The following is a 19,295-nucleotide window of genomic DNA, read 5'->3' on the forward strand; positions in this document are numbered from 1 at the left end:
TAGGCATTTGATTTAAGAAAATAAGTTTAAAGTGTAAACGAGTTTGGTGTCTTTCTGGTAAATTATTCCCACCTGCCAGCCAAACAGTAAATCTTCTTTATTTGAATTTATCTAGATTGAATTTATTTAATCTTGCCACAATAACATCTGAATTTACAGCTTGCCTACACAGTTATTCCTAATTAACCCACTCTGACTATCCACAGATAAGGGTAATATTGGAGTAAGTTTCATAGATGTTTTTCCTTTTCCTACTCTTCTTTCTTCATCTGTTTTTTTTGGTCACTGCTGGACACAGAATATGGGGCTGAACTGGACCTTGATCTCAATGAGGACTGACACTTCTATATACTCACACACATATTAAAATTTACATTATGAAAAGACACTGGACACACAATATTTTGTTATATAGAGTTTCCCTGTGAGAAGGGACGCGAGCAAGCTTATAATTTTCTGTATGTGAAATGTGTACTCTCACAAGGCAGCTGAATAGGAGTCAATGAGGTCAAGCAGAAGTTGGTTGCCAAAGATATATTTTACAGACTTCCCTCAAATTTAGTATCACCTTAACATACTCGCCATAGTATTTATCAAAGTTTTGAAGTTTAAAAGACACTGTGATATTATACCTTTCACTCTATGTCATAGCACTGTACTGCCATGTACAGAGTTAAAGGTCATTAAGAAATATAGTTCAAAGAACGCATTTATACAGCATTATGTTTTACTTACTTTAAATATTCCCTTTGTTTTAGAATTAAATTCAAAATATTTCCTATTAAAATGAATATTGCCCAATGACTATGATGAAGCACTGACATAATCTGCTTCCTTACTGAGCATTCAATCTCACTACTGCACTTCCTATTTTCAGAAGGTCATTTTTGAAAAGCTGATAAGAACTTTTACTTTTGACAAACCCCACAGAAACCTGTGGCTTAGATTATAAAAGTATGAGCTTACTCACACTACTGTTGTATATGAAAAGTGCAATTTGAAGTGCACATACCTACAACTAAACTGTAAACCTGGAAAATGCCAAGACTTCCTGTGCACAAGAAAATATTTCCTGTCTATAAGAAAATATTTATCTGCCAATGTGTCATTTGTGAAGTCCATCTTTCCTTTAGCAAATATGAGTTTTACTTTCTCAAAAATGTGTTCCAAATATACTCCCCTCATGGCAGAGGAACCTGTCAGCTTTAAATAAGATGTTTTCATCTCACTTTCTCCATCTTCCCAAGTGCACATATGGATAATCCTACTTTTAATCCATTTTAGATTTTGGTAAATGGAAACTTATGTGGTAGTAAGTCACAGATGAGAGATGGTAACTTTTAAAAAACTGTTCTACTGGCCTCACAAATGCTCCTGGATAATAACAGGATTTAGTTCTTGTTTAATGAAAAAACTACTATAGTTTGTAGCCTGGACCAGTGCTGCAGATTAAATTCCCTTGCTTGAAACAAGCGTTTCTGAAGCTATGTTTATGGATTTCTCCCAGTTAATGAAAAGCTAACAGCTTTATAAGGAATGTCCACTTAAAAAACAACAAACCAAAACCAACAAAAAAAAAAATAAAAAACCCCACCACACTGAAAGTACTGTGTCAGGGGACGTTCAGGTTGGATATTAGGAAAAGGTTTTTCACCCAGAGGGTGGTTCAGCACCCAGGCTCTCCGGGGAAGTGGTCACAGCACCAAGCCTGACAGAGTTCAAGAATTGTTTGGACAATGCTCTCAGGGACATCATGTGACTCTTGGGGTGTCCTGTCCAGGGCCATGAGTTGGACTCAATGATCCTTGTGGGTCCCTCCCAACTCAGGATAGTCTATGATTCTTCTGTTGGTTTCCATTACTAGGTGGAATACAACCTTAGATAGTGACAGAAAGGCCTCATATCTCTCCTCCATTTGAGTTTAAGACCAACAAGGAGACTGAAATTTATGGTGGAGCACAGTTCAAGTTCCAAATTCAGAAAGAGAACATGTGCTGCTCTGTCCTATGCTGGAAGAAACAGTCTGACAGACCAGAAGTAAGTGTCTGCTATCAAAACTACAAACTGGGAACAATTCATAAAAAAAGAAAATTTGAGTCAAAGGTTTTGCATGAACAAGCTCAGCATTCACTAGCCGTGCCTTACATGCCAAAGAAGACAGAACTCTGTGATCAGGCTTTCTTGCACTTTCCCCAAAGTTGGACTTAAAAACTGTTATGAATATGAGTGCTGACCACATATGCAAGTTTGCTCCATGTAGATAGTAAAGGGATGAACATAATCCCACAGGTCAAGCCCTGCTGAAACTAAAGCCAGTGAACATGAGAAACAAATTATGGGATTCAAGTTTAAAAACAAATCAATCAGAAGCCTCCCGATGATGAATTAAACTAAGGCTCAGTCACATATTGAGTTCTTGTAAAATACCCAATATCCTTTTTCTTCTGAACTGATTTATATATTAATTCCTTATCTGCTTCATATGCATCTCACTAAGAAATGCATATAGATTCAATAAACACAAATGCGTTGCCTAATGCATAAAAATGAATAACTTGTATAGAAAATAAAATCCCTTCATTTGTATTCTGTGGAAGACTGTGTCCTAATCTGCAAATCCATTTCAGCCCAGAGAAAACCTCTGAGGACAGCAAGTAGATATTGATAGAGAGATAAGAGCAAATAAAGAAAAAATTATGCATTTGAAACACTTATATATCAGCTGGAACTGAAAGAGATAGGATTAACATACATGTTATTTAAAATGTATATTGCCTATATGTGAGTTAATAGGTAAAAATTTGGATTTATGTATGGCTTAAACTTAGATCTGTGCAACATGAGGGATTTAAAAACACAGAAGTAATTTTCCTTGTATGCACCAGCTACTAATCATTGTTTCATAATTCATAATTTATGTATTGTATAGATACTCTAACATTTAGATCAGAAAAGAGCATTGGAAGATGCAGCCTAAAAATGACAAGATTTTAATCCTTACATATCACTTTTAACTGTCAGATGTTAAATTAGCATCAGTCATTTCCCTCCATACCATATGCCAAGTGGTTCTTCAATTTACCCTTCTGATCATCACTACCATGAAGCAGCAGTGCATCCACAAGTTCCCAGGATTCAGCTCTATGTGTAACTGCTGTTTTGATAATGGAAGTCTGCAATTCTTGCTAATAGAGGCAAAATTATTTTAAAAGTTGTTTACATGTAAATGAAAACTTGTCAAAATTAGTATTTCCAAAATACCTTCCTGAAGATATGCAAAACTACCATAGTCAAAGATATATTTTTAAAAAGAAAAACTCACAATAAAGTACTGTCTTACAGGAATATAAGGTTGTTGATGTTGACTCTAATTTTAAATAATATTTCAGTACTTTTATTTTCAGTTAAAAAAAGGAAAGAAACTCTGATTTTTATGCAAAATTTCTGCACTGTTTATCCATATTTATGACCTACACCAGGAGCACCTGAAGTACCATGTGGATGGTTATCACAAAATTATTTATGCTGTAAAAACTAAAATAAAGGAGTAGCTCTGTTGCAGCCATAAAAATAATCACAATAATGTAGGCAGCATCATGCATCTGTCACACCAAATGGCTTTACATAAGCACTGCAACTGGTGGTTTTCTTTTTGATTTGGTGTAGTGAATATTCTAGCAGCCACAGTCATTATAGTTGAGCCCCTGTGTAATAATAGTAACAATGTGGAAAAAAACCCCCTCACTCTCTCAATCAACAGGAACTATCAGAAATGGCTATGAAATAAGAACTATTTTAAGAATACCTGAGTAGGACTTCTTAGATGACACTGAGTTTATAGATCTCTAAATAAAAACTGTCATTTAGCATGACAGTTGATGGAATAGGAAAACTGAAAAAAAAATCAGGTGTTGCAGTTAATAATACAAAACACTCATTTAAGATATTAAAAGAATAATATCTAAAGAAAACCAATTTTCAATTCACTTATATTTTCAAATTTCCTAACTAGAAATCACTGAAGAACTTGATCTACTAACAGGAATAAAACCAAAACCAAACCAGTTTATGATAAAATAGTAAACTTAAAAAGTAGAATTTCTCATGGATTTATGGCTGCTTCTTTGCTTATATAAAGCATGCTTTGGCGAGACTAAAAGCACTGAACAGATAAGACGCTGACAAACGATTTTCAAGGCTAGCTTATACAGAAAGAAAGCTCCAATTGACTTAAAATAAAAGTCTAGGGTAAGTAAATGACCATAGGATGGCAAATAAAATTTAACAATGGTAAAACTATTACTAAAATATACTATTTTATAATATGCTACATTAATCTAATCAAGTCAAAACTGTAACCTGAGCCTCACTGAATGAAATTCAGAGACCTCTGGTTCATCTACAGATGAAGTCAAGAGAGCAATCAAGGTGCTGAGATGCATAAGCATGGACTGAATTTTCACAAGGACAGCACACTCACTTCTCCAATTACCTTTTTCAGAAGGTATACCACATTATCACAGTAAGCTCTGAGATAGAGGGGAGGACAGTTACAGAGAGAATACACTGTGGATGAGGTAACATGATTGGAATTGGTTACTTAGACTGAGTAAACAATAGAATGAGTGAAAAAGTGTAGTACGTAGAGACTTTGATTTCCTGGATTTTAATATCCTATAAAACATAGAACAACATAACATACCAAATCACATTAAGAGGTTAAAAAATCCCAACAAAATCACTGAATGGTTTGGTTTGGAAGGGACCTTCAAGATCATTTAGTTCCAACACCACTGCCATGGACAGGGACACCTTCCACTAGACCAGGTTGCTCAGAGCTTCATCCAACCTGACCCTGAACACTTCCAGGGATGGGGCAGCCACAAATTCTCCGGACAACCTGTTCCACTGCCTGACCACCCCCACAGTAAAGAATTTTTCATTAATAATTAATTTAAACCTGCTCTGAGTTTGAAGTCATTCTCCTTTGTCCTGTCACTACATGCCCTTGTATACAGTTTCTCATAGGCTGCCTTCAGGTACTGGAAGGCCACAATTAGGTTACCCCACAGCCTTCTCTTCTCCAGACTGAACAATCTCAATTCTCTCAGCCTTTTCTTATAGGAGTGGTGCTCCACGCCTCTAACCATCTTGAATGCCCTCCTCTGGACTCATTCCAACAGGTCAATGTCCTTCCTGTGCTGGGGACCCCAGGGCTGGATGCAGCACTCCAGGTGGGGTCTCATCAGAGCGGAGCACAGGGACAGAATCACCTCCCTTACACTGCTGCCCACCCAGCTTTTGATGCAGCCCAAGACACATTTGGCTTTGTGGGCTGTAAGTTCACATTGCTGAGTCATGCTCAGCCTTTCATCTCACAGCACCCCCAAGTCCTTCTCAGCAGGGTTGCTCTCCATCTGTTCAACCTCCAGCCTGTACTGATACAGGGGGTTGCACTGATCATGGGGCCACTTCTCGAGCTTGTCCAGGAGCCTATGGATGGCATCCCTCCTTCACAAAGCTTCAGCATGTTTTGCACTCGATGTATGATGTGTACCAATGCAAAAAATTTAGCAAGAGACATCCAAGGCTGATTTACAGCTTATCCACTCCTTTCTTTGAAACACAGTAACAGAAGTCTGAATACATCACTAATGAGCTCTTAATTTTCTGACACTGGGATCAAAGCCGAGTATGAACTGTTTCAACAATTTTGCATTTATACCTTCATTACAAAAGACCTATTAGAGAAAGTGAATTATCTCCCATGAATCCACTCCAGAGCATTCTTATCATCCTCTGAAGCAACTTGTACCAGTCACAGAACACTGCAGTATCCAGGGCTCACGTTCAAAACTGTCATGTGCACTCAAGCTATTCTGCTTTTCTCTCCACTTTGTCTTATTTGTTATAGTCATATAGATAATGGAAAATATTTCATTTGCATCTTAAAGTATTTAATTAATCATACATGCTACAATTTATGTTCCTAGAAAAAATACATTTCACATGTTTTCATACAGATAAATTGCATCCTCAAGGAATGGAAATTAGTGTTTTAAAATATTAATTAAAACTTAAATTAAATTTCTTAAGCTTAATTTTTATGCATTACCAGTAGAGAAACAATGTCTCTGGAATTATAAACAACATCATAACAAATTTACTCTAAGTTGATAGGAACATAAATCTTTCTTCTAATTAAGCATTTTTCACAAATGAAAGATGGCTGAGGATCAAACAGATACAGCTCCTTCACTTGTACTTTGCCAGATCAAGCTAAATGCTTCCTGGGGCATTGTGACCCGACAAATGGCTTCAGCAAAATGACTTAAGGATTTGAAAAGTGCAGTGAGAATTCTCATGTTTAAATCTCTGATGTGAATAGAGGTAACAGAGAAAAGTTGAAAAATTACTGGACATTGACATTGCCATCAAGACTGTTTTTTACTAAGTCACATGAAGAAACATCAGGTAAACAGATACACATTTTTTGTGTACTGTGGGAAGAGGAACAAAACAGCAACCGAGTCTTGATGGTCAGACCCAAGTTTTCAGAAACTCATTATATATATATTGTAGTCTTTACTAAGGTTGCTGAGACACAAACTTTCATATGGCATACATGAATTGCCAATATGAAGGAAGGAAAATGTGTTGTGTACATCCCACACACACAATACAAATTAATCTGACAATTTTTCAAAGGTAAACTTTAGGAAAAAAATAAATAAGAAAAGTGCCCAAAGTTAAAATTTTAGATCCCTATTAGATATCCCTTCCAACTTTCAAAAATGTTTAGCCCTCAGCAGCTCTGTATACTCCAAGATCATGAAAAAACCATAATATAACAAGATGAGGGGAAAGGCTAAATGAGATTACCTTCTTTAAATGACAAAGCTATTTGCATTTAAGTGGCATGCAAGTAGTAATTACATTTTGCATTTGCATAATAATGAAACAATTCTTTTAAGACAAGGTGTGCCTTATAGAAGCTTCACAATTAATAACTTCTTATCTTAAACTAACCCTTAATTTGCTTAGAGAAGCTTTGTTAGAGCCACTGTAACTTCCTGGGGCAAACTCCTAACTCATGTAACTTATGCCTTGACATAGACACACATATAACCCATTACCCAACACCTTACACATGATTAGACACTGCGCTGAGGCATTACAGACTATTTATTTAGATACTATATGAAAAGAAATGGATTTCCCATCTTAGATGAATAAAGATAAATTTTGATATGAACATTCTAAACCACGTCTTTCTCCCTTCCCCTCAACATTTTTTAACATATAAAAAGTCAGTATTTTGACCCATATTTTTCATGCACCAGTTAACTAGAAAATTACAGAACCTGAAGAGCTCAGATAAAATTCATCAAGGGGATTAAAACAACGCATGCTTCCTCCTCCTCCATAGTGTGCGATGCTTCTGGAATGTGAATTAAAGACTCTCAAGCCTTTGAAAAATGAGGAATTTTTAATTTTGTTAACTAATCATTAGAGAACTGGAAATTGCCGTGTTTCTGAGTGTTTGGTAGGTAGCTACTTCCATAAAGTACATTTTTAATTTTGCAAGAGCTGGCCTGTTTCCCAGCACATTGATTTGTGGGACCACTACTTACAGCACCTAGAGCATAATTAAATATTAAATCTCTCCCTGATGTATGCAAAGTCTGACTAAGAGGATTAGTAGACACACTGAGGGTGGCTTTCACACATTTTCTGGTAATTGAACACTGTAATATCATTAAAATTATCTTTACTCAATAGATATCCACATTCATACTTCACAATATATGCTGTCCCTTTTTCTGCCAAGGAATGGTGAAGAGGGATCCCCTAAAAGTATGTAAGAAATGCCAACTAAGCAACAATAAAACAATCTGGAAGTAAGATAATGAATAAAGCTTTGACATATTTGCAATATAAAGTTCATTTAAAAAAACCACCCAAAACTAACAACCTTTAAACAAATTCCTCTAAAATCTAAAAATAGCATTCAATCCACACCACCTCCCCAGGCCATTTATTTTAATGTGATTTTTTTTTAAACTACTTTGGTGGATGAGAAAGGATGACCACGTTCATAAAGGTGTAGTGATGTTAGGGAAATTGATGTCTACAGACAAAGCAGACAGACTGACATAGCAGTCTGTGCACGTTTGAAAGATGTAATTCCTCCTGTCTATTTCTTCATCCTGCTTCACAGCCAGGAATACCCAACAACCTGATCAAACTATTAAATTGCACTTCAACAGCCCCTTCTGCAGAATGGGGTTGCTTTTAAAGGTCTTTGTACCTGAAACATTAACTTGCACAAGAAAATTACATAATTAGTGTTTTGCCAAAGCTCATACACAAATCTCTCTCTCTCTGGTTTTCAGCAGCCATGTAAGTACTGACTCTGCAGTGCTCTTGTTCCACTATCAAAGCACAAAGGACTGGGAATGTACCACTTTCAATCTGGATATTTTATTATGCTATTTTCCCTGTTTATTAATTTACAAAATATGCAAACAATCATCAAACAAGGTCATCACTTGTTTTTCTAGTATCAGCTGGTAGACTAGCATTTGACATCTGCTGACTAAAAGAGAAAAAAAAGATAATATAAACAGTCTACATCTAAAACCACTCATTTGTTTTCTTGGACATTTGTGAAGAACTCTGAATTTCAATGACGTGTACCTAATGGACAAACTAACATGACTCTCCCGTCTAAATAACACATTAGTTATCTAGCACAAAATATTCAAAGAAAACAAAAGGTTCTCATCTATCACATTTAGCTTTAACTGACATGAAAATGAGAATAATTTTTTAATATGTTCCAGTAGGACTCTTATAATTGCACTCTGTAGCAGAAATTGGGGTGCATAAATTATGATTTTTATATATGTACATGTAAGCACAGTTTTCACTATTGCTAAGCATGAAAACTATTTCTACACTTAGCTAAATAATAAATAGCATATACAGACAACTTTATATTACTATATTGTATACATATCTTTATACAATTATCTTTGTAGGGTTTGAGCTTATCCAGTGCAGTAGTAAAACTTTTTATTATCTACCTGTAACTTTTTTCTTAAGACATATTCTAGTTGAATGTTTTAAAATTGGAAATGCTTTTGAACTGAAAAGCAGGTCACAGGCAATACAAACACTGACAAAGGATTGAACGAAGATGAAGAATCCAATCCTAGACAGATATCTGAATAGTAGTTGAGGAATTAAATGCTGGTATTACTGTGAATGCAAGAGAAAAAGTAATTTCTAAAAACAGCAAGAGATAAGTATTTTCTTTTCTTTTTAAGATTTTTATTGGGATTATTCCCTTGGATGAATTTAGCACAGTGAGTCAAAACTGAGATATTGCTTTTGTTTTACATGAATATAAAGTGGTTTTGTGCATAGGTTTTTTTTTTTGAGGAACTATTATAAATATACTATTTTAGTTCCACAAGATTTTGGCATGAGGGAGGCACTTAGAAAATAAACAAAAAGTAATTCTGCTTCTGAACAATTCTACATGCAGCAAGCGTTACTCATATGATTTCAAAACAGCACAAGCTTCAAAGACAAGACTAATTTGTCCTGTTAAGCCTGTAGTATATTTTCATTGCATTCAGAAATGCAGAACCTCTAAAAATACATATGTTGATATTAAGCATTTCAGCAAAATGAGTCATGAAATGAAGCAGTTAAAATATTAATAATGAATAACCAACAAGAGCCTTTTTGTATATATATAGAATTGTTAATATTCTACTTGACAAATTCAAGTGTTTCCATTCCTGAGAATATTCATTAGAAGATCCTTAATAGTCTTAGATTAACTTCTACATATACTTCAAAAATGGAAGTATTTTGCCACCTTTTAATTCAAAAAGAAAATTAATCTGTTTCAGACTTGAAAACCTGAGCTGAGAAGCACTTTGTCTCTCTTATCTGGAAACAAATAAAGAGCTAAGAGTAACTTCTTTCAACAATGAGTTTACCTTATTTTTTTTCCCAACTTTAGGCAGTGGCCAATAATTGCCATTCTAATTCTGACTATAATGACAAACCAAATAGAAGACAAAGAAGGAAAGTAAAATTGACGGGAAAAAAATGGTCAGAAAAGAAAGAATATACAAAAACTTTGAAGCGAATGCTTGACAGGGAGGAAAATCATTACTATTTAATCAAGTTCAGTGTTATGCACTCCTGATCCTAAACAAAAGCTGAGGAGTCCCTTAACTTTACACAGCTTTGTTTTTCAAAGAATCAAAATATATCAAACACTTGATTCAAAAGGTAAGTAGGATTAGTTCCTATACCAAAAGAATGCATCACAACCACATATTGAAAAATAGTCTTATGCTATAATTTATAGCAATCAATACCTTTTTTTCAGGCCAGGAAGCTCTGAGAACAGCTTGCGTCCTGAAGTACACAAGTAGCTTGCTGTCCTCATCACTGAGATGGAAGGCTTGCTCCAGAATTTGCAATACCCTGATGCGAGGCTTCACTGCTAAAGAGTCATCACCACAGAAAGGTCTCAACCACTCCAGAAGGTCATCTGAAGAAACTACTTTCTCCCTGTAATTAAACAATACTGTGTTAAACGGTCTCTGGCAATAATTCTAATGAAAGTACCACACGTATTTTTAAAACTTAACAGGTACATTCAACATGTAACAAATACATAACACTAGAAATGGAAGAGCTGACCTGTGTGAAGCTGCAGAGAAATAAGTCCTTGTTAATCAGGTGCCCAAAGCTATGTGGTGTAAGAATTTTTTCTGAACTTCAAATAACTATGTAAATCCATCTGTAAAGTTCCATATTCTCCCACATACTACTTTGGTACCATATAATGGTGCTGGATTTCAGCATCTGAAAATCCAAGTCTTTTCACGGTGTCTGGGCCTGACTCATGCCTGTACTTCCACACCATCTGACTTTTACGGAAAACAAGCTGAAATGCTTCCATTTTAACTATGACGTTTTTATATCTGAATGCTTATTCATACTGCCACCCTATATTCTTTTTCTTTCCTTACAAGTCCCTTCTTTACACTCCACATACACAAATTAATTTCTCCTAATTTTAGAACTAGGCATTTCTTTTTTTTTCCTGTAACATCTATAGCCAGCTTGATGATTATAAATTCTTAGGATGATAATGATTGCAGAATGCAATAAACCTCAGAAAGAAAGAAATTAAAACAGAGAGTCATTAAAAACCCTAAGTTTTGGGGTCTTTCTCACTTTGCTAATCATAAAAATCCTTAATCAAATAATTTGATTCAAAAAGTGTATTATATTGAATACAATCTAACTCCATGAAAGCATTTAGGGTACACAGATCAGTGTGAGCTAACCAACCAACACTTGCAGGCAGAATAATCCGTTACGTCCCTCAGAGGCTATAAACTAGCAGGTAGCAAAACAGTAAATGCTATTCTACCTTTTAGTAGTATTTTAAACTCAAGCTAATTTTTTTCTTACAGGAAAAAAAAAAAAGCCAAGAAAGTAGTTCCAGGTGGAGTGTGATTTATAACTAAAGCCCTAATGTTCCCTTATTTGTCTTAACAAGACAGACGGGAAAGTAATATCAGGCAGAAAACACCAATTTAACTTGTCTTGCAGCTCTGAAATAATAAATGTTGACATCTTAGGTTTCCATATTACAAGGACTTCAATTTTACTTAGGCTTTTTATTGTCTGAATTATGCTGTTAGCTCAGAACTTCAGCTAAATTAGATATGCCTCTGCTGAACAGGTGGCATTCAAACTGTAAATTGAAAGTTTGGGAATTAAAGGACCTGCTGGAATATTTCAAGAGTTTTGCACTTCATGCTTACATATGTTTTCCTGAGGGAAAGAATTATGTTTTGTCAACTGAGTAGCTGAGGTTTAAGGTAATAAGTAAGTATTTAAATGAATGTAAGCAACTCTTGTAATCATAGTGATTTTCAATCTAGCTTATTGTTTCACCAGTTAAATGTTGATGAAGTATAAAAAGACTACAGAAAGTGTATTTCAGATTAAAACAGTACTGACTCTTCCATTATACCTTAGAATATTGCAAATTACATTTACTGTAAATTTTTACATCAATTCTGCTTCGGTATCCAATATTTAGCTACTTAAACGTGACTGGAGAAGCCTCCATAAAGTAGTTCAACTGGTTTTGTGTGGCTACCAGAGAGTATGGGGTTTTATTACTATTATCATACACGAGTTCTTACCTTGTACATCTGGAAAAAAAAACTAATTTTTTTTTCTTCCTTATCTTTACTGGGAATGCCATAGAAAATATCAGTGGGACATATGGACTATTATGTGATCTGAAATAAGGACATTCCCAAAAGAGAAGAAAAAAACTGTGGTGACCCATCTTATAGCATTTGTGAAATTGCTTCTGCACTACACCCTACAAATATCGACAAATTTATATATCTAAATTCAGATATCTGAAAGTGAATCATTATTAATTGCAATTTATCTACTAAACTGAAATGCAAGCAGTGACATACTCCTGGAAGATGTACAATCTGCTGCAGTCACAGCTGAAAGAACATTTTCTCAATTCACCATAATATGCAGTTATCTAAATTTTAGGTTCAGTAACCTACTTTCTTTCAAATGATCAAGAAAAGGTTTCTGTAAGGGCTTAGTTTTTGAACCTCATAAATGATAGCCAATTTTCTAAGACTTTATTCTAGAATAAAGTACAAACCCATTATATATATCCACAAAGAAAAAATCATCCATAATCAAAGTCTTAACCACAGAATCCATACAGGAAGCTCTTACCCTTTCTCAACACTTGCATGCACTGCAGAAATTATGCCTTCTAGGATTCCAAGTGGATCTTTCAATGTTGTAGATGAATCGCCATTTCCACTGTTAAGGAAAGACAAAGTTACTATTAAAGTGGCCCTTCATATTGTATCTCATTTCATGCATCTGTAGGATTTATATGAATTGTTCAACAATTATAACAATTTTTCACTTTCACTGCTTAACTAGTACCTTTATTTTTATGTCAAAATAACGCAAAGAGCAACAAGGAAAGAGTCAGGAAAAAAATACTAAAATATTTAAATGAAACTTGAAAAGAAAAGAATAGTTAAAGTTTAGTGCTTCTAACATAGATTAGGTCAGCAAAATATACACATATAATCTCACTACCTTAAAGATCTCAGTATCAACTAAAGAGACTCAAAGTTATACATAAGTGTCACCATCTTTTCCTTTCAAATCATCTTGCAGTATCTCTCTTGGCTTAAATCAACTTGACTGTAATCTGAGTCAACAGTATCCTATCTGCTGGTTCAGTAGACTTCTCTGGGGTCAAGCCACCCACAAAACAGCATCCACTATGCACATGCAGGAATAGAAAAATGTCCACCACCCTCCCCATCAGACATTCCAGTTACAAATAGAGTTTTCTTCCACAGGTGAAAAGGTTGTAAAAACTGGGGGGGGAAAAGGGGGGGTAAACTAACAATCAACCAACCAAAAACCTCAAACCCACTCCAGTAGGAAAGCAAGTTTTGGTCATAATCCAATGAAAATTACATTTTCTGCTAAGATTTTCAATAAAACAAACAGACTTGGTGCTGAGAGAGGGCGAGATTTTGCACTGGTACTCCAACAAAGCACACAGGGTCTGTCCATGGAAACCACTGCAGTGACAACGATGCCTGGATAAAACTAGAAAAACAACAGTTTTGCCTATCTTAGTTTGTCAATGCTGCACTAAAGACAGAGAAAGGCAGGCAAATAGTTCCCATGTTATTCCAGATGACGCAAAAAAACCAGAGAAAAAGTGCATTTACTCTGCAGCTCATCACCATATCAAAGCTCTTCTGCCACTAAAAATGTCAGCCTCTTCTTATATGTGCTCTTATCAACAACGAATGCATGCCCAGGCTGCCCTAGCTGTACTAAAGCCAAAATACAGTGTATAGCTGATAGTAATGTGTAAAAATAACTGCAACATTCCACAATCTTTTTTGTCAGGAGTTACAGAATGTTTACAATTTTGTAATTTATTACTTGAGTTAGATAAATATTTCCTAAAAATGATTATACTATATGGCATAGAAACCTGAATTTTTATAACCTTCAATGTCTTCCTGCATTCAGAACTTTCAATTTTTCTGTTTTTATCTTAAGGCACTTCAATGAAAAATACTAGATTTAAAACCAAGATGTGACTCCATTCAGAATAAATTCAAGATGATTTGTTGCCTGATGAACACTTAGTATATTCATTTTATATTGTTATGATACGCTTCCATAGTGGGTTGACCCTGGCTGAATGACAGGTACCAACCAAAGCTACTCCATCACTCCCCTCCACAAGTGGACAGGAGAGAGAAAATATAATGGAAGTCTGAAAAGTTAAGGACAGGGAAAGACCATTCACTGAGTGCCACCATGGGCAAAACTGACATGACTTAGGGATATTAACAGAATTTGTTACTAATTAAATCAGAGCAGAATAATGAGAAGTAAAAGAAATCTTAAAAACACCCTCCCCACCATCCCTCCCTTTTTCTCAGGCACTACCTCCTCCCTCACAGTGGAGCAGGGAGGTGGGGAATGGGGGTTTTGGTCAGTTCACTGCAGGTTGTTCCTGCTGCTGCTCAAGGAAGAGTCCTTCCTCTACTCCCCATGGGGCCCTCCCATGGGAAGACAGTCCTCCACAAACTTCTCCAACATGAGTCCATCCCAGCAGCAACAGTTCTCCCGAAACTGCTCCAACGTGGGTCCCTTTCTATAGCGTGGTCCTTCAGGTACAGTCTGCTCAGTGCAGGTCCCCCACAGGGCCACAATTCCTACCAGGAAAACCTGCTCCAGCATGGACTCCTCTCTCCAAGGGTCAGCAGGTCCCTGCCAAGACCCTGCTCCAGCCTGGGTGTCCCACAGGGTCACAGCCTCCTTTGGGCATCCACCTGCTCCAGTGTGGAATCCTCCCTGGGCTGCAGATGGAATCTCTGTGCCTCTGTGGTCCTCCATGGGCTGCAGGGGCACAGCTGCCTCACTGTGGTCTGCAGCACAGGATGCAGGGGAACCTCAGCTCTGGTGCCCAGAACATTTTCTCCCCTCCTTCTGCACTGACCTTGGTGTCTGCAGGGTTGTTGCTCTCACATGTTCTCAATCCTCTCTTCTCTGGCCACAATTACTTCTGCACAATAACATTTTTTCCTTCTTAAATGTGTTATCACAGAGGTGTTACTACCATCACTGATGGGCTCAGCCTTGACCAGCGGCAGGCCCATCCTGGAGCCGGCTGGCATTGGCTTTGATGGACATGGTTGAAGCTTCTGGAAGCTTCTCAGAGAAAGCCACCCCTGCAGCCCCCGCCGCTACCAAAACCTGCCCACGCAAACCCAACACAACTCACAAGTTCAAAATACAAGTAGAAAGCTCATAACACCAGCCTTTTTCTCAAAAAATACTGTTACATGTGTCTGATGGAAATGCTGTTCTTTGTACAAATACTATCACATGCCAGTTAAATAAATTTCTAAGAGTCAAGTTAAAATCTAGATATTTTCCTAAACATCTTCAGAATACTTGGAAACAATCAAATTGTAACTTATAGTACAGAACAGTACAGAAATATTCAGGATGTTACACTCTCAAAGAGACATGATGTGTGTCCAAAAGATAAAATCCATTTTCACCAAAACACACAAAAAAAAATCCATTCTCAAAAAAAAAAAAAGAAGAAAAAAAAAGAAAAAAAGAAAAAAAGTATTTTCACAGAAAAGGAGACTTATGGGAACTGCATGCTCTGTTAAGGAAAATAAAAAAAATTACACCTTTAGGGCAGAAGTGTGGAAATGGTACAAAGCACAGCAGTATTCAAATAATCATTTTATGCAACTGGCTACAGGCATCGGGAGATAGTTTCAAATTTCTTTAGCAATAAGAAAACCTAAGAAAATTTAAGGTATGTTCCCAAAGTGAAGACAGATATAAGACACTTCATTTCTGTTCTTTTATAAGCCACTTTGTTAGTGTTTACAGGCCAGATTTAAATTTTCCTGTACTGTTTTTTGTGCTTTTTTTCCAATTAAGTTTGTAATAAAAATACACCAACAAAGGGTATTAACATGGTATATTCAAAGAAAACTAGAATACTTATAAAACTTGCACACTAAGAAGAAAATGACTTGAAATAGAAACAAACAGGATATTTGCAGCCCTTCATCACTTAAAGGGAACTTATAAGAAAGATGTGGACAGATTATTTAACAGTGCCTGTTGCTACAGGACAAGGGATAATAGTTTTAAACTAAGAGAGGGTCGACTCAGAGTACATATAAGGAAGAAATTCTTTACTATGAGGGTGGTGAGATACCAGCACAGGTTGCCCAGAGAGGTGGTGGATACACCTGGAAACATTCAAGGCCAGGCTGGACAGAGCTCTGAGCAATCTGATCTAGTTGAAGATGTCCCTGGTCATTGCAGGGGTGTTGGATAAGATGACCTTTAAAGGCCCAACTCAAACTGTTATATTATTCTATAGTCTACAGAAATGGAAATCTTAGTGCTCTACTCACCCTAAGTTATCTTCAGTGTACATAAACAACTGCCATATCAAAGGACACTGATAAGCAAAATTTCTATTTTGATATATCCTCGATTTTGGAGATCAGTTCTGAACAGTCCTAGCACTCACTCTTCAAAAACCCTTCATCTCTCTAATCAGAAATGAAAGTCACAACCAGGTTCTGAGCTCCTCAAAATAACCCAGGTCAAAAGACACATCTCTGCAAAAGTTAATATGCATTTCCAAAACCAGAAAATCACTGTTTCTGACAATACATCTGTGAAGTCAGTTCTCAAGAACAACAGATTTATGAACATTTACAGAAAGCTTCAAGTTTGTCACACGCAGACAGATACTCTTCTACTAAGAAGGAAAGGAGAAGAAAGGTTAATCTAAGTAGTAAATTGAAGTTATCTACAATAAGAAAGTATTTTAAAAATAAAACTAGGATGATTGAAAGCAACCATTTTTTAAGCTTAATACTGCCTTTACTGCCTAATGGTTAGAGAAGCTAAAAAGAGACGACAGCTCATGAGACAAATAATCCTGTCAAGTTTCCACAGATTGTTGCCTTGTTCTTTTCTTAATAATTAATGATTAAAAATAAGCAGTTACTAACAGAAATGAATATAATTAATGAAGGATTAGTCTTCCACACAAATTATAAGCTATTTCATTCATGTTTTAAACAACAGAACAGGATTCAGTGTTCACCTCAAAACTCATAGGTATGAGCTCAATGTAATTACACTGATAAAGGCTTATTTTGATTTCAGTTCAGCTTCAGAAAAAGTGATGCATATTTAATCACATTCCTCAAATAGAATAAAGCACAAAAAACACTTGAAAGGAAAATAAATTAATTTCATCTAAATTTTTTAACCTCATTACTGTATTCATTGAAAATACTTAAGCTTAATTTTCTTCTCTCTGATTGTGTTTTCTCTTATTTAAATATGAGGAAAATAAGACAATAACATACTGTTGGTGTGATCATTAAAAACTTGGGGGAAAAATGTCATAATGGCAAACCATTATTTCCATCTAAAGTACCATGAAATTATTATACACAAGTTACAAAATTACTCTATATGACCCCTGCTCATGTTAGATAAGACAATAAAAATCTGATTTTTTTTCCCTTTTAAGTTAGCTACTCTTTCTAACAAAGCTGGATTTACCTTCTTCACAAGGTGATATAGTAGGCTTAAGAGATGCAACCTGTCTTTTAATTGCTCCCTATATTTAGAGTGATGCTACTTTATAATATTACCCTCTTTCTGAATTTCATCATAGGGAGGATATTATCTCAAGTATTTGCTATTGTATTTTATGCTAGATTTTCACTTCATAGTCTTTATCACTGTAGTAGACAAACTTTCCATAGTACAGAATGATATGAAATTATCTTTCCCTTCTCCTTCTCTCCAAAGAAGTGGAAGAGTGGGGGTAGAATATTTCTACCGGCCACACTAGGTCACATTACAGAACAAATCAGTTTAATTGAAGCTTCCAACTAAGTTTCCTATCTCTGCCACTACAGTTTTGTCTACAGGACAGTCAGTCATTCTCTTCTTTTCAGTGAAGTGCTGTATAAGACTTATTGGTCATGGTCTCTGTCCAGAACTTTAAATGAACCTGCAGCTATTCCAGCCTTGCAATGCATATAAAGAACAAATAATTCAGTTCACAGAAAAATGTTGACATGAAGCAGAGTAGAAAAGAGAATTCTGATAGGTTTCTCATACTCTGCATGTTAATGACACTCATTATAGTAAAAATAACTGGACTTTGTGAGGTTTATATCCAGATACATCATACTGCTAGTAAGAAACAGCAGGACAGTTATTATCTAAAGCCAAATTATTCTTCTTCAAATGGACAAACCCAGACAAGAAAGACAATATTACTTATGTTGCTATGCAAAAGCTCTACCATCATTGAGGATGCTGTGAACACAAACTGAGTGACAGAAGAAATCAATTTTCTGCCAAAGAGGACTGCAAACAATTTGACAGGCTGCCTTCTTTTCCTCTGTGGCACTTCAATCTGCCGTAATATACACATACATGCTGAAGAAAAAGTAGAGTCATAGATAATTTTCCATGCTAGACTTGTTTTCCTATTTCTGGTATGTGCATTCAGATCACCTTGCCCACATTATTTTTCTGCATGCAGAACAACAGGATAAATTCTCAAAGTTTTATCTATCTAAACTGGTCTTAGAAGTACTAAAATGTTTAGCAGCCATCTAACAGCAGAACACTCTTTCACACTTGTTGCATGTATCTCTCTGGAACAGAAATACTTCAGCAGAGAGTCTTGTATGAATAGTTAAATGAAAAGTATATGCTCACTTACAATGGATCATACACAAATATCTCCCTCTCCCCCCATCAAAAAAATATGACAGAAGAAAATAATTCTAATGAACACTAGATTAAAGATACAGTGATACTTCATTTGGAATATTCAGTACAACACTTCCAGTCGGCAAAAGGCAACACACAGCACCCAGCAATATGAAATCCATGAGGGGTTTCTCAAATGAAAAAAAATCCTTGATGGATTAATTTCACTTGACTGCAGAAAAAAGACATAATGAACACTTTTATGATGCTCTGAAGGAGAAAGAGTATCACAGACAGATGGATCCTTAGGAGCTCATTGATAGTCTCTCAACAATGATGGCAAAACAAAAATCTCAGGCTTTCTT

The 19,295-nt window shown here is 35.8% G+C and overlaps 1 protein-coding gene across 1 annotated transcript in view; it reads right to left on the bottom strand.

Annotated features, from left to right (window-relative positions):
* The window catches only part of NBAS (neuroblastoma amplified sequence), a 169,800-nt gene that overhangs the window by 31,236 nt on the left and 119,269 nt on the right, over nt 1–19,295 (bottom strand). Inside the window, exons 47-48 of the mRNA XM_027641066.1 lie at nt 12,823–12,912; nt 10,404–10,599 (exon numbers count right to left, since the gene is read on the bottom strand). Coding sequence (XP_027496867.1) covers nt 10,404–10,599; nt 12,823–12,912 — 286 coding nt within the window. The remainder of the gene's footprint in view (nt 1–10,403; nt 10,600–12,822; nt 12,913–19,295) is intronic.

This window comes from Corapipo altera, unplaced genomic scaffold (genome assembly GCF_003945725.1).
Source record: "Corapipo altera isolate COAL_440 unplaced genomic scaffold, ASM394572v1 46, whole genome shotgun sequence".
Lineage (NCBI taxonomy): Eukaryota > Metazoa > Chordata > Aves > Passeriformes > Pipridae > Corapipo > Corapipo altera.